Source organism: Lytechinus variegatus, chromosome 12 (assembly GCF_018143015.1).
Source record: "Lytechinus variegatus isolate NC3 chromosome 12, Lvar_3.0, whole genome shotgun sequence".
NCBI lineage: Eukaryota > Metazoa > Echinodermata > Echinoidea > Temnopleuroida > Toxopneustidae > Lytechinus > Lytechinus variegatus.
The window spans coordinates 35749217-35768846 of record NC_054751.1 but is presented as its reverse complement, the minus strand read 5'-3'; the positions used below and the strand labels follow the sequence as shown (position 1 = coordinate 35768846).

The following is a 19630-nucleotide window of genomic DNA, read 5'->3' as shown; positions in this document are numbered from 1 at the left end:
CCCCAAAGAAAAAGAGAAAATAAGCCAAACATTGCCACCCTTATTTTGCCACACATGGAGATATAACTGAGAACAAGGTTATATTATAACCTTGTTCATTGAATGAGTGCCCAGGGCAGGGAGCGCCGGCCCGCTTCGCGGCCGGGCGCTCCCTGGGTTAAAGTGAACCCGGCCCAGCTCGGGCCGGAGCCCAGGGGCCCGTTTCTCAACACATGGATAGCCTGGAGGCGTCTCAGAGATGCCAAGTTCAAAAAAATGTTATGCGTGAGATTTTCATGACTCGACGTCTCTGTGCGCGCGCGGCCAGTACTTACACTCGTACGTTGCGAAAAGGCGCGCGCGCGCGCATGAGAAATGGGCTTCAAAACTATGCGATGCCCGCACGCTATTCATCGTATCACGTACTAGCTGTGCACTCTCGATTCGTCTCGCGTGCCGGGCTAGACGCGAAAGCGGTCGGCCAGTCGTATAATCTGGCGAATAATGCTACTTTTTCTCTTTTTTTTCTGTCGGGTCCCGATGCGTGAGAAAAATGGGTGCTATGCGTGAGATCGTGAGACGGACCCTGAATGCGTGAGTCTCAGGCACAATGCGTGAGACTTGGTAGCTCTGGCGTCTTGGGGGTAAATCTTCGGCCTTATCGTCATCCAACTGATCCAAGTCACTGGGGACAAGGCAATCCTGTATTTTAGGGGTCTAAATTATTTTAGGTTGCTAACTTCAGGCAAAACAGCTCCACGACCGTTGTTATATATTATAACCTTGTTCATTGAATGAGTGTTGTTAACGGTAGTTCAGTAATGCGTATGTACGTGCTGGGTATGGCAGGCCGTTAATGCCATTATTATAGGACTTTATTTAGGCATTATTATTTCTTCATTCTATAACCGACCCCCCCCCCCCCGCCATGACAAGTAACGCTGGTTACCGTTGGTTTGATATATACCATTATACTCTTCATCCTTCACCCTAGTCTCCTAGACAGCTGGCAGCCGTCTGTTTCGAGGAGTTTTTTAACATTTCTTTTTTTCTCCTCATACACAGACGGCTCGCTATCGTGCAGCCACCATTAGGGGAATTGCAATGCAAAATCCCCTGTCGGGGCTCTTCAATTTTTGTCTTTAATGAATATTAATTTTGAAAATTAATTCGACCAAAATGCAAATTTATATTATCTCTTGGCATTAATTGCCAAAAAACTGACAAAAATGAAGTTGAAAGGAACAAAAACAGTGACTTACCTCGGCTGTCGCGCAAATTCACTTCCCCGTTTTATCCGATCTTAAGTACACAAACATATGGCCATTGAGTCCCCTGTACAGATCGCGCTAGAACTTCGGTCTCTGTATTTGGTGAGTGAAGCCAACGGAGTTCAGCTGAACAACCAACAAAACAGAGACCGAAGCTTTTGGTCTACCTTCACCCATAAGTGCTCAGATATCCCTAATACATGCCTCGAACAATAAAACCAATAATAAAACCAGCATTAATCTTTCAATAGAATCCACGGTTGGAAGATTTTCAAAAGAAATCTATTGTTCGCGATGTGTAATGGTGCGAAGCTTCTCACTGAGCTGGGACTTCCTTCCACCACACGTTTTCCCATTGACACAATAACAACTGACTCGGACACTTTTTCAAATGACAAAAATAGTCTTTTTATTTTCTCTCCTGTGGCTGTATATTCTTCCAAGTTGATGAAACAATGATCAAAACACAAAATAAGACAAAATCACACTAAAAACACTATTTAACTGTCTAAATACCCCTCATGATCCGAGTCCCCTTCCCATGTTGAGTTTGTCCAATTTCCCATAGGAGGGGACTTGGATAGCGAGGAGTACTACTAGTCGTTATCCAAGTCCTCTCCTATGGGAAATAGGACGAACTCATCACGGGAAGGGGACTCGGATCACGAGGAGTATTTAGACAGTTACATAGTGTTTTTAATGTGATTTTCATTGATTTTAATGATTCTTATTATTGAAAATATTCATTAATCATCTCTAGGAAACTGTCTAAAAGTGGCAGAGTGGTTTTGAAGAGGAGGGAAATGAGGGGTAGATGAATATCAACGGGTTAATTGCCGTTTTGTTTTTTAGGAGAGGGGACTTGGATCACGAGTAATAGTACTCCTCGTTATCCAAGTCCCCTCCTATGGGAAATTGGATGAACTCAACACAGGAAGGGGACTCGGATCACGAGGAGTATTTAGACAGTTGAATAGTGTTTTTTAATGTGATTTTCAGTGATTTTAATGACTCTTATCGAAAATATTCATTAATCATGTCTATTAAACTGTCTAAAAGTGGCAGAGTGGTTTTGAAGAGGAGGGAAATGAGGGGTAGATGAATATCAACGGGTTAATTGCCGTTTTGTATTTTTAGGAGAGGGGACTCGGATCGCGAGGAGTATTTAGACAGTTAAATAGTGTTTTTAATGTGATTTTCATTGATTTTAATGATTCTTATCGAAAATATTCATTAATCATCTCTAGGAAACTGTCTAAAAGTGACAGAGTGGTTTTGAAGAGGAGAGAAATGAGGGGTAAATGAATATCAATGGGTTAATTGCCGTTTTGTATTTTTAGGAGAGGGGACTTGGATCACGAGGAGTAGTATATACTGTTTTATTTCAATTCTATTGATCTTAATAATTCATCATCGAAAATAGGAAACAAGTGACACAGTGGTTTAATTCGGATGAAGGGGGACTTGAATCACGAGGAGTAATTATAGGCCTACAGACATTTTTTTTACCTGACGAAATAAAGCAATGGAGACAGTTAAGAGGGAGATATACAATTTGATTTATTTATTAAAAACGTGATAGACGAAATAAAGCATAATCATGACGAACATATATAATGAGATTTATTTATAGCATAATTAAAAAGTACGACGAAATGAAGCTTTATACTGAAAAGAAGTCGATGCAATTCTGATTTATTTAGTAAATTTAATAGGGATAAACGAAATAAAGCACTGCCTGAAGAGGGATGTACTCGGGGACGATTTATTTAGTAAAAATGTAAACAAAATAAAGCAAATTTAATAGTGTGGGAAACAAAAAGATGAATATTATAATCCTGATTTATGTATATGAAAAGTACTAGTTTACGAAATAAAGCAATGGAGATTGAAAAGAAATAGATGCAATTCTGATTTATTTAGTAAATTATGAATAGACGAAATAAAGCAATGGAGATTGAAGAGGGACAGGGCCTATTGATTTATTTAGTAAAAACGCAGACAAAATAAAGCAAATTTTCTAGTGAGAAACATAACAAAAATTAATATAATCATGATTTATATGAAAAGTGCTAGTTTACGAAACAAAGCAATAGAGATTGAAAAGAAGATTCAATTCTGATTCATTTAGTAATTTAGGAATCAACGAAATAAAGCAATTGAGACTGAAGAGGGATACTCGGGGCCGATTTATTTCGTAAAATGTAAATGAAATAAAGCAAATTTGATAGTGTGGGAAACATAAAAAGATGAATTTTATCATCCTGATTTATGTATATGAAAAGTACTAGTTTATGAAATAAAGCAATGGAGATTGAAAAGAAATAGATGCAATTCTGATTTATTTAGTAAATTATGAATAGATGAAATAAAGCAATGGAGATTGAAGAGGGACAGGGCCTATTGATTTATTTAGTAAAAACGCAGACAAAATAAAGGAAATTTTCTAGTGAGAAACATAAAAAGTAAATATAATCATAATTTATTTATATGAAAAGTACTAATTTACGAATTAAAGCAATAGAGATTGAAAAGAAGTAGATGCAATTCTGATTTAATTATTACGCCAATAAAGTGAAGATGGACCAAAGATTGTAGAACGCTGCGTACGCGGCGCTCTACATTCTTTGGTTGAGATCTGCAAGAGACAAGGCACACACAACTAGGAGGTAGGTTGGTACGGTAGAAACAGGTAGGACATGTTTTACGTTGTGAAAAATTGTCCGTGGATCCGAGTCACGGGGGACTTGGATCACGATAATGCCATAATTACCTACGTAGGGTTACTCCCCTAACGCCTGGCCTTGCTTCCCATGCCTGGCTGTAGAGGTAAGGATTAACCGTGGTGAACCTAGACCTAAATCACCAATTTTGTTTTTGGTTTTTCGCTCAAAGTTATGTACATGGGCAAGTTTTATGTTCACGAACCAAGACCATTTCCCACCTACACAACGTGACCGGATATTGTTATCGCCAGCGATACTCCCGCACGCAGTCCGAAGGAATTATTTTTGGGACCACTTGGTCATGACGTGATCTGCGCGATTGACCAATCAGCGGTCTTCGAATCGCTGTGGAGAGACAATCTATCCGTAGTACACAGTCTATGGACAATTGTTCATTGTAAAGCGTTACGCGAAGTCGGCAAAGTGTTGAATCTTTTTACTGGAAAGACAAACGAATGGTAGCACTTGCGGGACTTCTTTCAAGGTCCGTAGAATTTTCTTTGTTTTTGTTGAATTTGTCATCGTTCTGAATATTTTCCAAAAAGTATTATCGACAGAAAAAATAAAAAGTATGTTTTTCAAGTTATTGCATTTATTGGCGTCTCTATTTTATCAAACAATCATTGGAATTGCGCTTACAATGAATCATGAATGTAGTTTGAAAAATACCAACAAGCTGAATTAAGGTTTTAAATTGTGTTAGCGCCACCAACGACCTTCCTTTTTTTTCCTTGGAAGAGACGTGCAAAGCCACTTTCCAGGCGGAGGTAAGCCAATTTGCTCTATTAGCGGAAAAGGTTTTGGCTAATATCATTCACGTTATGAAGCGATGTTAACGACAACTCTAAAATCCATTGCGTAAACACGTTGGTTGTGCGAGGTTTGTAAAGCATATAGTAACCTCACAATAGTGTGAGTGTCACCTACCCGAACATCAAGACAGTGAAAAGTTTGGATACCCCGCGTGGCAAAAGTGGAAAAAAATGCAAATATTTAAAGAAAGACATCAACAATAAATAAAAGCTTAATTTTTTACTATTGGCCCTTATTTCTTTCCGTGTCCATCCTCAAAATTTGTGATTTTGGCCAGTATCTAATTCCTCACACGTATTATTCACGGCTGATTTCAAAACATTGCATGTGAGGGTCGCTGCCTCAAACAGCATGAATATTTATGTTATATTGGATGGCTCAGAATGGAATACCAGAAATATTGGGTGGACTTTTCCTTTAAAGGGGAAGTTCACCCTGAAGAAATTTTGTTGTAAAAATAGCAGAAAAATAATAAAAAATATTAGTGAAGGTTTGAGGAAAATCCGTTAATGATTAAGAAAGTTATTAGAGTTCAAAGTTTAGTATTTGTGACGTCATAAACGAGCAGCTGCCCCTCATGCTATGTAATATAAAATGCATGAATTTCCAATTATGTATGGTTCCTGTAGGAATGAGGCTCGCATATGACGTCACAAATCAAGTAATTGAAATTCTAATAACTTTTTAATTCTTTGATGAATTTTTCGCAAACCTTCAGCAGTAATTTTTATTATTTTTCTACTATTTTTACAATAAACTTTTTGTCAGGGTGAACTTCCCCTTTAATCATATCAATTCTAACATGCAAAAAGCAAAAAGAGTCACAACTTACCCCGCCTTCCCCTACATGTAAAAGTTAATCTGGAGTTCTTGTGTTGGAACCAGTGTTTCCACACCTCAAAAGTGGAAAGAATTACATGTGTCCCTTCCACTATTTCAAAAAATCTACAGCAAAACCCTCTCTTTTTGTTTCTTTTTTTTTCTACTTCTGGTTAGATTCGAACCTTGTCCTAATGTACCTATTTTTCGTCTACTTACTGAGTTACGATTTGCTGAAAATGAACACCATGGTTTTTAGTGTGATTATAAGCCAATATTTTAACTAGTTAGCCTCAAGACTATAGTGAATTTATTTTTTCTAATTATTTTTTGGCTGTATTAATAAAAACAATTTTTATAATTTGTTTTGTTTCCAGAGATTATGTTGAAGAAGATATCATAGACTTTGCTCGTAAGAATCCACAGATTGTTCTTTACGTCACTCCACATAACAAGTTTTCTAATCCAAGGATAGTTGCTGAGTTTTGTAAGTATACTATTTTCATACATTATTGTGTAATGTTATGTTACCTACATTCTCTTAAGATTAATGCCAGTTATTGTAATGCTCAATTTCAAATTCAAATTCAATTCGGATTTATTAAACAATACTCATCAAAAAGTCCGAGGACTAACAATGTGAGTTTACATTTTAAAAAATACATAACAAAGAAATAAATAAATACATAACATGCAGTGACCATTAAAGAAAAAAAATATATATATATTATTATATATACATTATGTTTAAAATGCAATAATAGTACAAATGAGGAGTTGCATGCAAAGACAGATTTAATTTGTGTATGTATATAAAAGAGCAGGTGAGGAGCAAGAAAGGGGAGCAAGACTGGCAAGAGTGAGCATGTGAAAAGGTGAGAATAGAGAGGGGGTGTAGCAAAAGATAGAGGGAAAAAAGGAATAAAGGAGGAGAACAGGAAAGACCCACAAGTAAAAAATAAATTGCAGATTACAAATATAAGTATTATGTGTAAAAAAAATGACATTGATGGCAATCATAATAGACGAGAGAGTGGGAAAGAGCAACAAGGAGATAGAGAGAGAAAGAGGGAGAAAGACAGAAAGAGAGAAAAAGAAAGGTCAGACAGAATCTGAAAGGACATCATATCTAATCATAAGTTAAATAAGTAAACAAGATACATGTATACATAGAATCCAATAAAAAGGCTATCCTAATTTCTGTATTTTCTGCTATATTATAACAATTTAAACCTTGGTTTAAAGAACTTATGAAATCATGAGTTTGCTCAATTACAATTGTTTATTTTATCTGTATTGTCTTATTCTGATCCGCATGTAATAATGCTCGGCAATATCTTCCTAGTATTGAGATATGGCATTTATTTTGCTGAGACAAATTACACCATAATAAACGTATTGAGTCAAATCATTAAATGCATAAAAAGTAGCAATTGCTTTTGGAAGGCTGTTGCTTGGATTTTACTTAGCAATTAATAACAGCCAGCTGCACATTATGAAGCAATTCCTATTAACAGCAAATGTGTAAGGTGAAAATTTTGTTTACAAGTGCGTAAGTATTTGCTTGCATTTTTTTCAAGCTCCATCATAGCAGCTTGAATGTTTGCTTTCAAGATCAAGAGTCAAGATGTTTGTGTTTTATGCACATGAGAGAAAAGCTCAAGGGCCCATATTCTGAAGTCAGGGTTAACTTAGACCACGGTTTAACTCTGTGCTAAAAAATTATGGGGAGCCAAAAATTCAAAAATTCTGTTTATGTTGTATATTTTTTGGTTTACCATTTTTTTTCTTTTGCTTTCATAATGAGAAAAAATACTTTGTCAGTTATCATTCCAAGACATCTATGAACAGTTTGGCTGTCATATGAGTTAATAATTGGATGTGTACTGTTCCCAATTGGCCCTCTATAGTTAAACCACAACTTTAAACCAGGGTTTAATTTAAACCAGAGTTCAGAATACGGGCCAAGGTATTCAGTACGCTACTTGTACATGTTTTTTTTTCCAAATAAGTGCAAAGTGAATACCAAATATAAACTAGAACTTTAATCGTATCAGAACGATGTGCATGCATTGAGACATGTAATTTTGGGGGTTTGGCAATAAAAAAATAAGCAATATAGCAATGCCTGAAAATACGAGATTTGAACGAATAGAAACAGGTACGTTGTGGATATTTTACAAAGATAAGCATTTATAACAGATAATTACTGATGCGTGAAATTTGGCTCATATATAATACCATAAGAAATCCCTGAAAATATGCGAATAAATAGAACAAGAAAGCAATGGTAATTTATAAAAAAATGTAAAGATAAGCAATTCTGAAGCATTAGGGGGTGCTAACTCACTAATGGATAATAACAAATGCATGAAAGGCGGCTCAAATATGATACAATTAGCAATTCATGAAAATATGAGATTTAAATAAATAAAAACAAAGTTATATAGCAATCTATAAAAAGATACAAAGTAATTTCGAAACATTAGAGGGCACTATCTATATAACAGATGATTACTGATGTGAAATTCAGCTCATATGAAAGAGTTTTTTTTCCAAAATGGGCTAAATCCACTTCTGATATTTTTCTGTAAATTTATGGTGGGTCAATCCATGTCAAATCAACCAATGCTTGTCACCCGACCCCCTTCGATTTTCTTTAAACTCGCACCAAATGTTCCCCCAAGTGTCTGACGGAAAAATCTGAAAAAATATTTTTCACCAAGGTCAAACCGTTGCTAAGATACAGCCTCCCTTAGGAACCAATGCGTGGCCAAACAACCAAGTTTTAAAAAATTAACTATTTTTAATTGACTGCTGCAACCAAGTTTAATGAGGTAGAGTGCTCATTTTCTGTGAATTGGAAGAACTTTTTAGTCTTAACATGCACAGTATATGGTGTTAAGCGTCCAAGTCGGTGATTGTGGGTGCATGTTTGGAAGCTCATAACTTCCAAATTCAATTAGCTTAGAGCCCAATATTATGCATATTTGAAGACTATCACTTGCTCAACAGACCTAGAAAAAATTAGCCCAAATGTGCGTGTCCATTTCTTGTAGGGCGCCCCCAAAGTTGGATTTTTTCTAAAAGTTGCCAAGTTCAAGGTCACAGATTACCCCTTGTCGAGGAGCAACACCAATTTCTCTATACTGATAAACAATTACCTATCTTTTCATGGGATACTAAAAATTTTTTGTGACCGAAATGTTTAATAGCTGGTTTACGCATTCGAAAACGGTCGTGAACACCCCTAAACCAATGTAAAATGGTACATACAGATTTATCAGCACATTTCAAATTGCAATAAATCAGAAATGAAAAGCCAACAAATGTCTGTAATGGTAGTCTGTAATTAGTACTAAAGGATATGCATCACAAATAGTTTGACTAATTGGCAATGACCTTGAAAAATACAGCTGAAAATCATCAAAAACAATAAATCAGGTCGATTTTCCATGATTATAGGGCGCTAAACTGTATTTACACATACTTTCACTTGTGTGTCATTTCAACACAAATGATGATTTTAAGCTGATAATTGCAAATCTTGTTCCTCTCAGGTTCTATTTTAATATCCAAATAATACATAAAGCAATATCTTTACCTTTTGACCTTGACATTTATGCCTTTAAATTAGCATATTAACAACACCTGTGAGCTTTACAACACTTTTCAGTAAAGAAAAATGAAGGGGGTCGGGTGACAAATTGTCTGAAAATTGGTTGATTTGACGTGGATTGACCCTGATAGACTTAGTACTATCATTTTTAACCCATTTAACCCTTTTGTTATTTCTAAGGACAGTGACTTTTCGATATCTAGTTCTAAAAGGAGATTCATACAAAAATACTCATAAAAACTGTAAAATTCTGTTCTTTTCATCAAAATTTGCACTGATGGTGTGAACATGTACCTAAAAAATTGAATGCATAAACTATTTGTAAAATAGGAAAAATAACCAATTTTGAATAACCATATAGTGGACAATTTTGAATAACCATATAGTGGATTTAGCTCCTTTCAGAACAAAACTGTTTTGGATATTGCTCGTTTTGGAAAAAAACCCTCAAATTTTCTATCAATTTTTACCAACCTTTCCCCCACAAAATTCAAATGCAATATATGTTGCATTTGATAATTTGTAATTGTATTATTAAAAAAAATGATTTTGCCAAAAGTGGATTTAGCCCCTTTTGAAATACAGCTCTTCATATGCCCATTAATACCATAATAAATCACTGAAAATATGAGATTTTAATTAGTAGAAACAATTGAGTAAACAGCAATCTATATAAAGATAAATATTTTCAAATCATTAGAGGGCACTATGTCTAATAATGAACACTGATCCATGAAACACCATTGAATTTTGAGGGATGATACCATAAACCAAACCATGAAAATATGAGAAAGAAATGAATGAAAACACAGAAGTTACAGCTATTTTACGATTTTTCGACTTTGCATTTCAATTAATGTAAAGTTTTTGAAGGAATACTATTTTGGAATTGAATTTAGGGCATAAAGATGACATTTTGAAGGGCAAGTCATATTTTTCATATGAAAGAGCAACTCTTAAACAATCATTTTGTTAGAAGTCTAGCATGCAAGAGATACGAAAGGATTAAAAATGGTATGCAAATGGACTTGAAATTTACAAAATGGCGCCTGGATGGTCATGCATGAGTGATTTTGAAAAGCTGAATGTCAGGTGCAAAACTTGGGATGATCAGAGACCAAGTCTGCCAAATTTTGAGGAATTTGGATGAGGAACGGGGGCAGGGCAGGAGCCCAATCAAAGAAACATTTTCAAATCATTCGAGGGCGCTATTTTATAAAGTACTGATGCATAAAACACATTTGAATTTTGAGGGATGATACCATAACCAAACCATGAAAGTCTGAGACCGAAATGAATGAAAACAAGGAAGTTATCTAATGGCTATTTTACCATTTTCTGACTTTGCACTTCATTATGAAGTATTTGGAGGAAAACTATTTTGGATTTGAATTTTAAGGCATTAAGATGGTATTTTGAAGGAAAGGTCATGTTATATGAAAGAGCAACTCTTAACCAATTTAAGGCAGTTTGTTAGAAGTCTAGCATAAGAGGGAGACAATAGAATTAGGAATGGTATGAAAATTGACTTGAAATTTACAAAAATGGCACCTAAATGGTCATGCATGAGTGACTTTGGATAACCGAATGTCTGTCACCGTTCTCATTATACTTTCTAAAACTGGTTTACTGGAAATCGGTTCAGGAAACCAGTATGGAAGATCGCTTTTCTAAAACCACTTTCGGGTGATCAAATGGGATTGCTTTTCTTGCGTTCCCATTTGATCACCTGAAAGTGGTTTTCAAAAAGTGGTTTTCAAAACCACTTCACATAAAGCATTCTTGTTGCTATGGGAACACTCTCAGTGGGGTGACATGATTGATATAGTTTTCTTTATTTGCTAGGATAGTCATCCTCATTCTACGCCTTGGCCCACTCAGTCTACTCTGTACATGATTTCTTGTCATACATGCATACCTTTTGTTTAATCTTCATCTTTCTGGCCCAATCCTCTCTTTGTACTTTCTATTTACATGTATATCTCCGTTTAATTACTATTTCCCCTTTCTCACTTTTCTGTCTGTCTCCCTATGCTGCCTTTATCCTTCCCCATCTTCTCTTTTCTAATACTTTTTATTCATGCATGTACAATGTGCCTCATTATAGTGTTTATAATTTGCATACTTAATATTTATTATGTTCAATACAATTATGATTTAATTTACAATAAATTTCCTTGCAAGAATTTATTTCCTTGCATTACAATAAGAAGTTCTAGTAATTTTATGTCATTGCATGTTTGTATTTAAGTATTTTTCTATTGTAAATTGTACACATGTTTTTATTCAGCCTTTGGCTGCGAGGCATGTTTTAAATAAACCATTATTGAATTGAATTGAATGCTTTGTGCGAAATTTGAAACCGCAGTATAGGCATTCCACACATAGTGTGTGGAGTAGCGTGCTCAAAATGTGCAAAGATCACTTCACGAAGAACGGTTGTGTCCTCACGTGCACTAAAACCATTTTACTGAGTCGAAGCTATCTTGAAAACTACATCGCGAGGTGGTTTTTGAACTGGTTTGGAAGATCGCTTCGAAGACCGCGTCAAACGTTCTCACCAGGCGTTAAACTACAGTGCCTATAAAAAAAACGGGACAGATTTTAAAAGTATAAAATTTTTGGTTTAAAATACAATGTCTATATTTTGGTGTTAATAGGTGCTCTAAGGTCTTATCTTTCAAATGCTATTGAAAAAATTTAGTTTCGTTCATGCTTGAGTAGACACGGGATTAAAAAGGAGGCTTGCGCCAAAATGGCCTAAAATCAGAAATGTGATGATCGGACTTCTTGCTAATTACCAGACTTCATCTTAACCTTCTCATTATCTTTGCCATAATTTTCAAATCATGCGGTCAAAATTCATTTTCAGATCTATTATTTGCTTGAATTGTTCTGTTGTTTCTTTTTAATATGCTCTCTGTTAGCTTTGAATATTCCTTCTTCAAGCTAAAACAACTTTTTTTTCAACCAAAGTATGGGAGAGCATGATTTTATTTTTCAAATCCCTTCATTATGTGCTACAAAGGTTAAGGTGCTTTTTGAATAGTGCCACACAGATGGGCGGGGGCTTGGGATGCCTCCCCCCAATTAAAAACTAATTCATGACCAAGACAAAAAGTGGACAGGAAATAAAAGGAAAGATAGAAAATAAAATATATTTTTTCAGAATATTATGTCAAAATCTATCACAAAATTTAGTATTGTAATAAAAAATTGGGAATATTTGCATGCTCACTTCGCTCGCTCACAACTTTTTAATACATTTTACCCAATCTGCCATATCTAGCTCCTTCAAAATTGACTCAATATACCATTGTCTTTGAAAGACATGAATCCCTTCCTGTGTTTCCTGTCAAGCAAGTAAACTTGGCCAAGGAATCAATGACCCCACGAAAAATAGATTCATGTCTTTCAAAGGAACATGATATCATTTGTTTCACATAATAAAAGGATCTGAATAATCACAAGTTTTCCCAATTAATAATGCAAATCTTCTTGCTTGGGTTGACAAAAAAAATCTTCTTTCTCAGTTACTTATGAAGGAAAATTAAAAGGTAAGAGAAGTTTAAAATATGAAAAAAAAATAATTCAAGAAAATAGATAAGTTTGTAAATAAAATTTGACAGCATAATTCGAAAATTGTGGCACAGATAATGAAAAGGTCAAGAGAAAGTCTCCTGATTAGCAAGAAGTCTGATCATCATATTATTCATATTCTGCAATTCTGGCGCAAGCCTCTTTTTGAACCCCCCCAAAAAAACGTCCCGTGTTCGCTCAAGCGTGAACAAAATTTATATTTTTTAACTTCATTTCAAAGATAAGACCTTAGAGTATCTATTTACACCAAAATATAGACATCATGATTTGAAACAAAAATTTTATAGACTTTTCAAATTTGCCCGTTTTTTTTTGTTACACACTGTAGTTTCCAATAAACTAGTTTTAGAAACTTAGTGAGAACGTTGTCAATGTCACATCCGCACGACAAATTTGGCTTTAAAAAAATATACTAAAGAATAATCATATTTTTCCAAAGTCTTCTTTCAACTACCCATTATACAGTGAGTATAAAAAACGGGACAGATTTGAAGTCTATAAAATTTTTGTTTCAAATTATGATCTCTATATTTTGGTGTGAATAGGTGCTCTGAGGTCTTATCCTTCAAATGCCATTAAAATAATTTAGTTTTGTTTATGCTTGAGCGAACACGGAATGTTTTTATCTGGGGTTTAAAAGAAGGCTTGCACCAAAATGGCATAAAATGATAAATATGAGGGTCGGACTTCTTGCTAATCAGCAGACTTCCTCTTAACCTTTTCATTATCTTTGCCATAGTTTTCGAATTATGCGGTCAAAATCATTTCCATATCTACTTATGTGCTTGAATGGTTCTGTTGTTCCTTTTTAATGTTTTCTTTCAGCTTTGAATATTCCTTGTTTGGGCAAGAACATTTTTCGTTTTAAACCGAAGTATGGGAGAGCATGTTTTTTTCAAAATCATTTAATTGTGTGCTACAAAGGTTATGGTGCCTTTGAACTGTGGCATACAATGGGTTGGGGCTCGGGGTGCCCCCTCCCCCCCAAAAAAATAAATAATAAATAAATAAAAAAAATCATGACCAAGAAAAAAAGTGGGAAGGAAAATAACAGAAAACATACCAAGTGCAATCTGATATTTTCTGAATATTATGTCAAAATCACAAAATTTGATATTTTGATAAAAATGTGGAAATTTTTAGAGCTTGCTCGCTTCACTTTTTAATACATTTTACCCGATCTGCCATATCTTGCTCCTTCAAAATCGACACAATAGGCAACACCATTGCCATTGAAAGTCACAAATCCTTTCCTGTTTGTTCTGCCAAGCACATAAAAGGTCAAGTCCACCCCAGAAAAATGTTCATTTGAATTAATGGAGAAAAATCAGACAAGCACAATGCTGAAAATTTCATCAAAATCGGATGTAAAATAAAAAAGTTATGACATTTCAAAGTTTTGCTTATTCTTAACAAAATAGTTATATGAACGAGCCAGTTACATCCAAATGAGAGAGTCAATGATGTCACTATTTCTTGTTTTTTATTGTTTGAATTATACAATTACAATATTTCAATTTTACGAATTTGATGATTAGGACCTCCTTGCCTGAAGCACAAAATGTTAAAATAATGGAATTCCACGTGTTAAGGGAGGAATGAACTTCATTTCACATGACAATGATAGGAAAATAAAAATATTTCATATAATGAAATACAAAAGAAATAGTGAGTGATGTCATCAGTTCCTTATTTGCACTCCAACCGAGATGTGCATATAACTGTTTAGTGAAATGAAGCGAAACTTTAAAATTTCACACCTTTCTTATTTTACATCCGATTTTGATGAAATTTTCAGTGTTATGCTTGTTGAATTTTTCTCTTTTTATTCAAATCAAGTTTTTGTAGCCCTGGGTGGACTTGTCCTTAAGACTTGGTGAAGGTTTCAATAACCCCTTGAAAATAGGATTCATTTCTTTTATAGACACCATAACATAATTTGTTTCACATAATAAAAAGGATTTGAATAATTATAAATTCTCCCAATAATGCAAATCTTCTTACTTGGGATGACAAAAAGTCTTCTTTTCGTACTTATGAAAGAAATTTCAAAGGTTAACAGAGTTTAAATGAAAAACTAAATGATTTAGGTAAATAAATTAATTTTTAAATGAAATTTGACAACATAATTTGAAAATTATGGCAAAGATAATCAAAAGATTAAGAGGAAGTCTGCTGATTGGCCAAAATTCTAATCATCAAATTTCTCATTTCTGCCATTTTAGCACAAGCCTATTTTTGAACCCCCAACATAAAAAACATCCCATATTCGCTCAAGAATTAACAGAATATTTCTTAATTGCATTTCAAAGATATCAGAGCATCTATTAACATAAGAATATAAATAATTTGAAACAAATTTTTTATAGACTTTTCAAACATTTGAAACAAATTTTTTATAGACTTTTCAAAACTGTCCTGTTTTTTTATATGCACTGTATAAGAACTGCTATATTCATTTGGTCAATTTCGAGATTTGTTAAGGAATGGCAATGTTGAGAAGAAATGTGTGTTTGCCAGGTTGACATCAGCTAGGTCCAATTTGGATACATCTTGCACTACTGCAAACAGACACTTTTGAGTTGAAATTTCGTTATGCTATGGGAGGTAGACCCTGTATAGGTCTATCATATTTGTACCAAAACATTTCATCCAGCTACTTCTATTTTGTGCAATGGACCAAAACCTGAAAAAGGTGAATAGTACTTAGCGTATTCTTTAATAATTCAATTCAATTGAAAAATGGTCTTTATTGATAATCAAACATGTTAACAATCAGGAGCTGGAAATTTCATGTTTTTTACAAGTTGTTGATGGCACAATGAGTTACTGTACATAGTAAAAAAAATAGTAAAATGCATTTAAAAAGCTATACATTAAAAAAGCTCATGCAATACAGATATAAGGCAATTATTGAATAAATGTAATGCCTTTAATAAATGAATGTATGAAAGGCAATGAATTAATGAATGAATGTAACATGATAATGGCAGACTTGAAGGAGAGGAGACTGGTACTTATTTTGATAAGATGGTGGGGTGACAATTATCCATTGCCTTTCCTAGTCGACACACTCATCTTTTGTTGAGTATGTCAACCAGGGTGACCAGATTTCACAAAATGATATACGGGACAATCAACAAAGCACGCTGCATGAGAGGATCGACTGAGCCAGGTAAAAAAAAAGAAGGCTACACAGTGTTAGACTTGTGAAAAAATATAAAGAATTGGAAGGGAGGGTGAATGAAAGAATGGAGAGAAAGAAAAGACAAAGGAAAAGAGGTAAATTGAGAAGAAAGATAACAAATGAAAGGGAAATGAAGGGGAAAAAATAAAAATAAAAGAAATTTAGAATAATAGAAGGATAAAAAAAAAAGAAAGAATAAAAGAGAGAAAAAAGTTTTCCATCATTCTTTGAAATGAATATAAAAGAAAGAAAATTAAAGGGAGGGAAGATGAATAAATATCTAAAAGACAAAATAGAGGAGAGAAAGGAAAAAGAAACTAAGGAAAAAGGAGAAAGAAAGTAAGAAAAAAGGAAAAAAGAAAGAATGATGGAAAGAAAAAAAAAGAAAGAAGAAAAACAGGAAGGAAGCCTAGGGAGGAACAAACGAAGGAAGGGAAAGAAAGAATAAGGGAAAATAATTAGAAGAAAAATACAAAATAAACAATGAAAGAATGGAGGAGAGAATGAAAAAGAGAAAAAATATCAAAGGAGAGAAAGAATGAAAAGAAAAGGGAGAGGAAGAGAGAAGGAAGCAAAGAAAAGTTTAAGGAAAGAAAGAATGAAGGAAATAAAAAAGGAAATTTGATAAATAAGGAAAGAAAGAAAAATGAACAGAGATAAAGGATCAGGATGGAACCAAAAAAGGACAAGCAGGAAGGATAGAAGGATGAAGAAAGAAGGATAGAAAAGAAAGAGGAAAAAGGTTCAAACTTAAGCAAACAAAAAAATCCAATCATCTAACAAAAATCATAATGATATTTGGTGATTTTACATGATTTTTTTTCATTAGTAACACATGGGACAAGAAAAAAATGCAAGAATGGGCTAGCTTGCTGTTACTGCAACTTCGATATTTTGGCCACAAGCCACAGATTTTGTGTCCACATTGAGTTTGTTACAAGTGGTGAGATCATTTCACAATTTCTTTTTCATGTTTTCACCATTTCTTGGCAGTGAATGGCACCAAGCGATCTGTTCAGCTGAGCAAACTAGACAGAGAAGAGGTTTCTTCACAGGTTGAGCTTCTACGTACTCAGTCAGGAAATGAGGTGGTTCGATTGCGCAAGTCCCAGCATACAGACTTCCCCAGTATTCAAGGTGCCTGGCATCCATTTGTAAACAAACCAACAAACCTGAACATTGCTGAGTTCCCATCTAATGAACCTACCTTTGCTCACCCAAAGACAAAGACTTGGGATGTTCTTGATAAACACCAAGTGGAGGAACATCTGAGGGAAGTTATCAGACAAAAAGAGTCTGGATCATGAAAGCTTGAATACTATTTCAAACATTAAAATGCTCTCAGACCTGTTCAAAAAACCTCTGGTAATACCATTGATGACATTTGTTTATGATTCTTGTAGATCCTTATGGAGAAACATCACAAGAAAGTATCATGTTAAGTCATCTGTTTTGATTATTTAAAGCTTTTGTACTAAAATAAAGTGAAACTTTTGATCTATTACATACCACATAATAGTCATTTTTCACTTGACAAAAGTTGTTTTAATTACAATTTATTTGTGATTGATCCTAAATAATTTTAATAAAGCTGAAGATTTTTTTTTTCTAATGGTAAAGGGCCCAAAAGGATTTTTGTGTAATTGGGTCAAGATCACACTTTCCACATGCCAAGCACATTAACAACTTGTAAAAAAAGACACTGTACTCTTATTGTTCAGATACCACACACCCACCAAAAAATCAAACACTTTTCATGCTAGGGCCTTGGTCACTCTCTCCATTTGGTTATTCCTGCTGTTTTGAAACCTCATTCAGCCAATCAATACTATGATTTCAGAAATTTATCTTTGTGGCAAAAGTGATTTGCCTTACCCAATTAAAAAGAACCCTATAGTAAGAGTAACATTCAGCTTCATGATATACACTGAATATTATGTATGTTCAAATAAAAAGTTTTTGCACAATCAAGAGAAAACAGCAGAAGAAAATTATGTTCAAGGTATCTTTCTACACACGACATCACTTATTTATCAAAACAAAGAATAGTTCATACAAAAAGAAACATATATATACAAGTGTAACTGTTACTCTTTCCAGTGGTTCAATGATTTTAATTTGACTTTAGAATGAAGTGGTTGAATATTTTTTTGAGAATATGTTATAGAATTTAACTAGAGTTGCTCGCCGGTTCATGCGGCCGAGCACATGCATCCCCCGTCATTGTGATATACATTGCGTCCCAGAAAAAACGAAACCGAGATTTAGCGATCATTTATCATTACTTAATCATAAATAAAATAGACAAATGACCTACTAATTTAAAGCTTAGAATCTCTTCTTTTATCTGATATTACTTAGATTATTTCTCATTCACGCATGAGTGAGCAAATACAAGTTGAAGAAAGGATATCAAAAACTCATTTGGCGGGGGGTATCTGGGTTTCAAAAAGAAAACCACATTTTTGAAAAGTTCAATATCTCCCCTTTAATTTGATACCTAAATTATAGAAAATGGTAAAGAAATAACAAAGTTCTGGTCATTTGAAATAAGGCTTGAATTTCAATAATTTCATAAAATGAAGAGGTTCTCCAGGCTGGCTTTCAAACTCACTCGACACTCCGTTTTGTTGACGATCAGCCATGCATTAAATCTTTTGTTCACCATGCGAAAGCTTCTGTGGGAAACCGGTGAAAACACGTTTATCTCATGAAATTATGGAAATACAAGCCTTATTTGAAATGACCAGAACTTTTTTATTTCTTGACCATTTTCTGTAATTGAGGTACCAAATTAAAGAACAGATATTGAACTTTTTAGAAATGTGGTTTTCTCTTTGAAACCCAGATACCCCCCGCCAAATGAGTTTTTGGTATCCTTTCTTCAAATTGTTTTTGCTCACTCATGCGTGAATGAGAAATAACCTAAGTAATATCAGATGGAAGAGGAGATTCTAAGCTTTAAATTGGTAGGTCATTTGTCTATTCTATTTATGATTAAGTTATGATAAATGATTGCTAAATCTCGGTTTTGTTTATTCTGGGACGCACTGTATAGAGCTCACACAGAAATTTGACAATTATCATGGCAACATTGACCCTGTTCACATTTGGCCTGTGGGTACCAAATTTGATGACAATAGTATGATGCAGCAGTGTGACTGTGCAAAACATTAAGTACAGGTCCATTAGCACCTGTTGGGAATACAATTAGTAGTATATCATGTCTTTATTAGAGATCAAGAACTAGGCATGGCAACATATCAGGTTGGCCAGCAGCTTAAATTAACATTATTTCATGATAGTTAAATCAGTGTATTATACATTACAATCATAATGCATTATAATGATAATAACATTAATTATCTAAAATATGTTATAAACAAATTCAAACAACGATGGAATGATACACATTGTACACTGTACACATTGTACATTGTAAGATAGAGAGAGATAAAAAAGAATAGAGGGAAAGAAGAAGTGAGAGGGGGAGAGCGAGAGAAAGAAACAAACAAGTGGAATGCCTCTGGCCGTCTCACCTGCATCACGCGGTTCAATATAGCAGCAGTGCTGACTTTGCATACTACTCTAACTCGCACAAGATGTTCAGTGATAC

General features: G+C 34.3%; 1 protein-coding gene across 1 annotated transcript in view; it reads left to right on the top strand.

Annotated features, from left to right (window-relative positions):
- The window catches only part of LOC121425279 (39S ribosomal protein L43, mitochondrial-like), an 18690-nt gene extending 607 nt beyond the window's left edge, over positions 1-18083 (top strand). Inside the window, exons 2-3 of the mRNA XM_041621304.1 lie at positions 5986-6095; positions 17008-18083. Of these exons, the coding sequence (XP_041477238.1) occupies positions 5986-6095; positions 17008-17321 (424 nt within the window). The 3' untranslated portion in view covers positions 17322-18083. The remainder of the gene's footprint in view (positions 1-5985; positions 6096-17007) is intronic.
- Positions 18084-19630: the final 1547 nt, after the last annotated feature.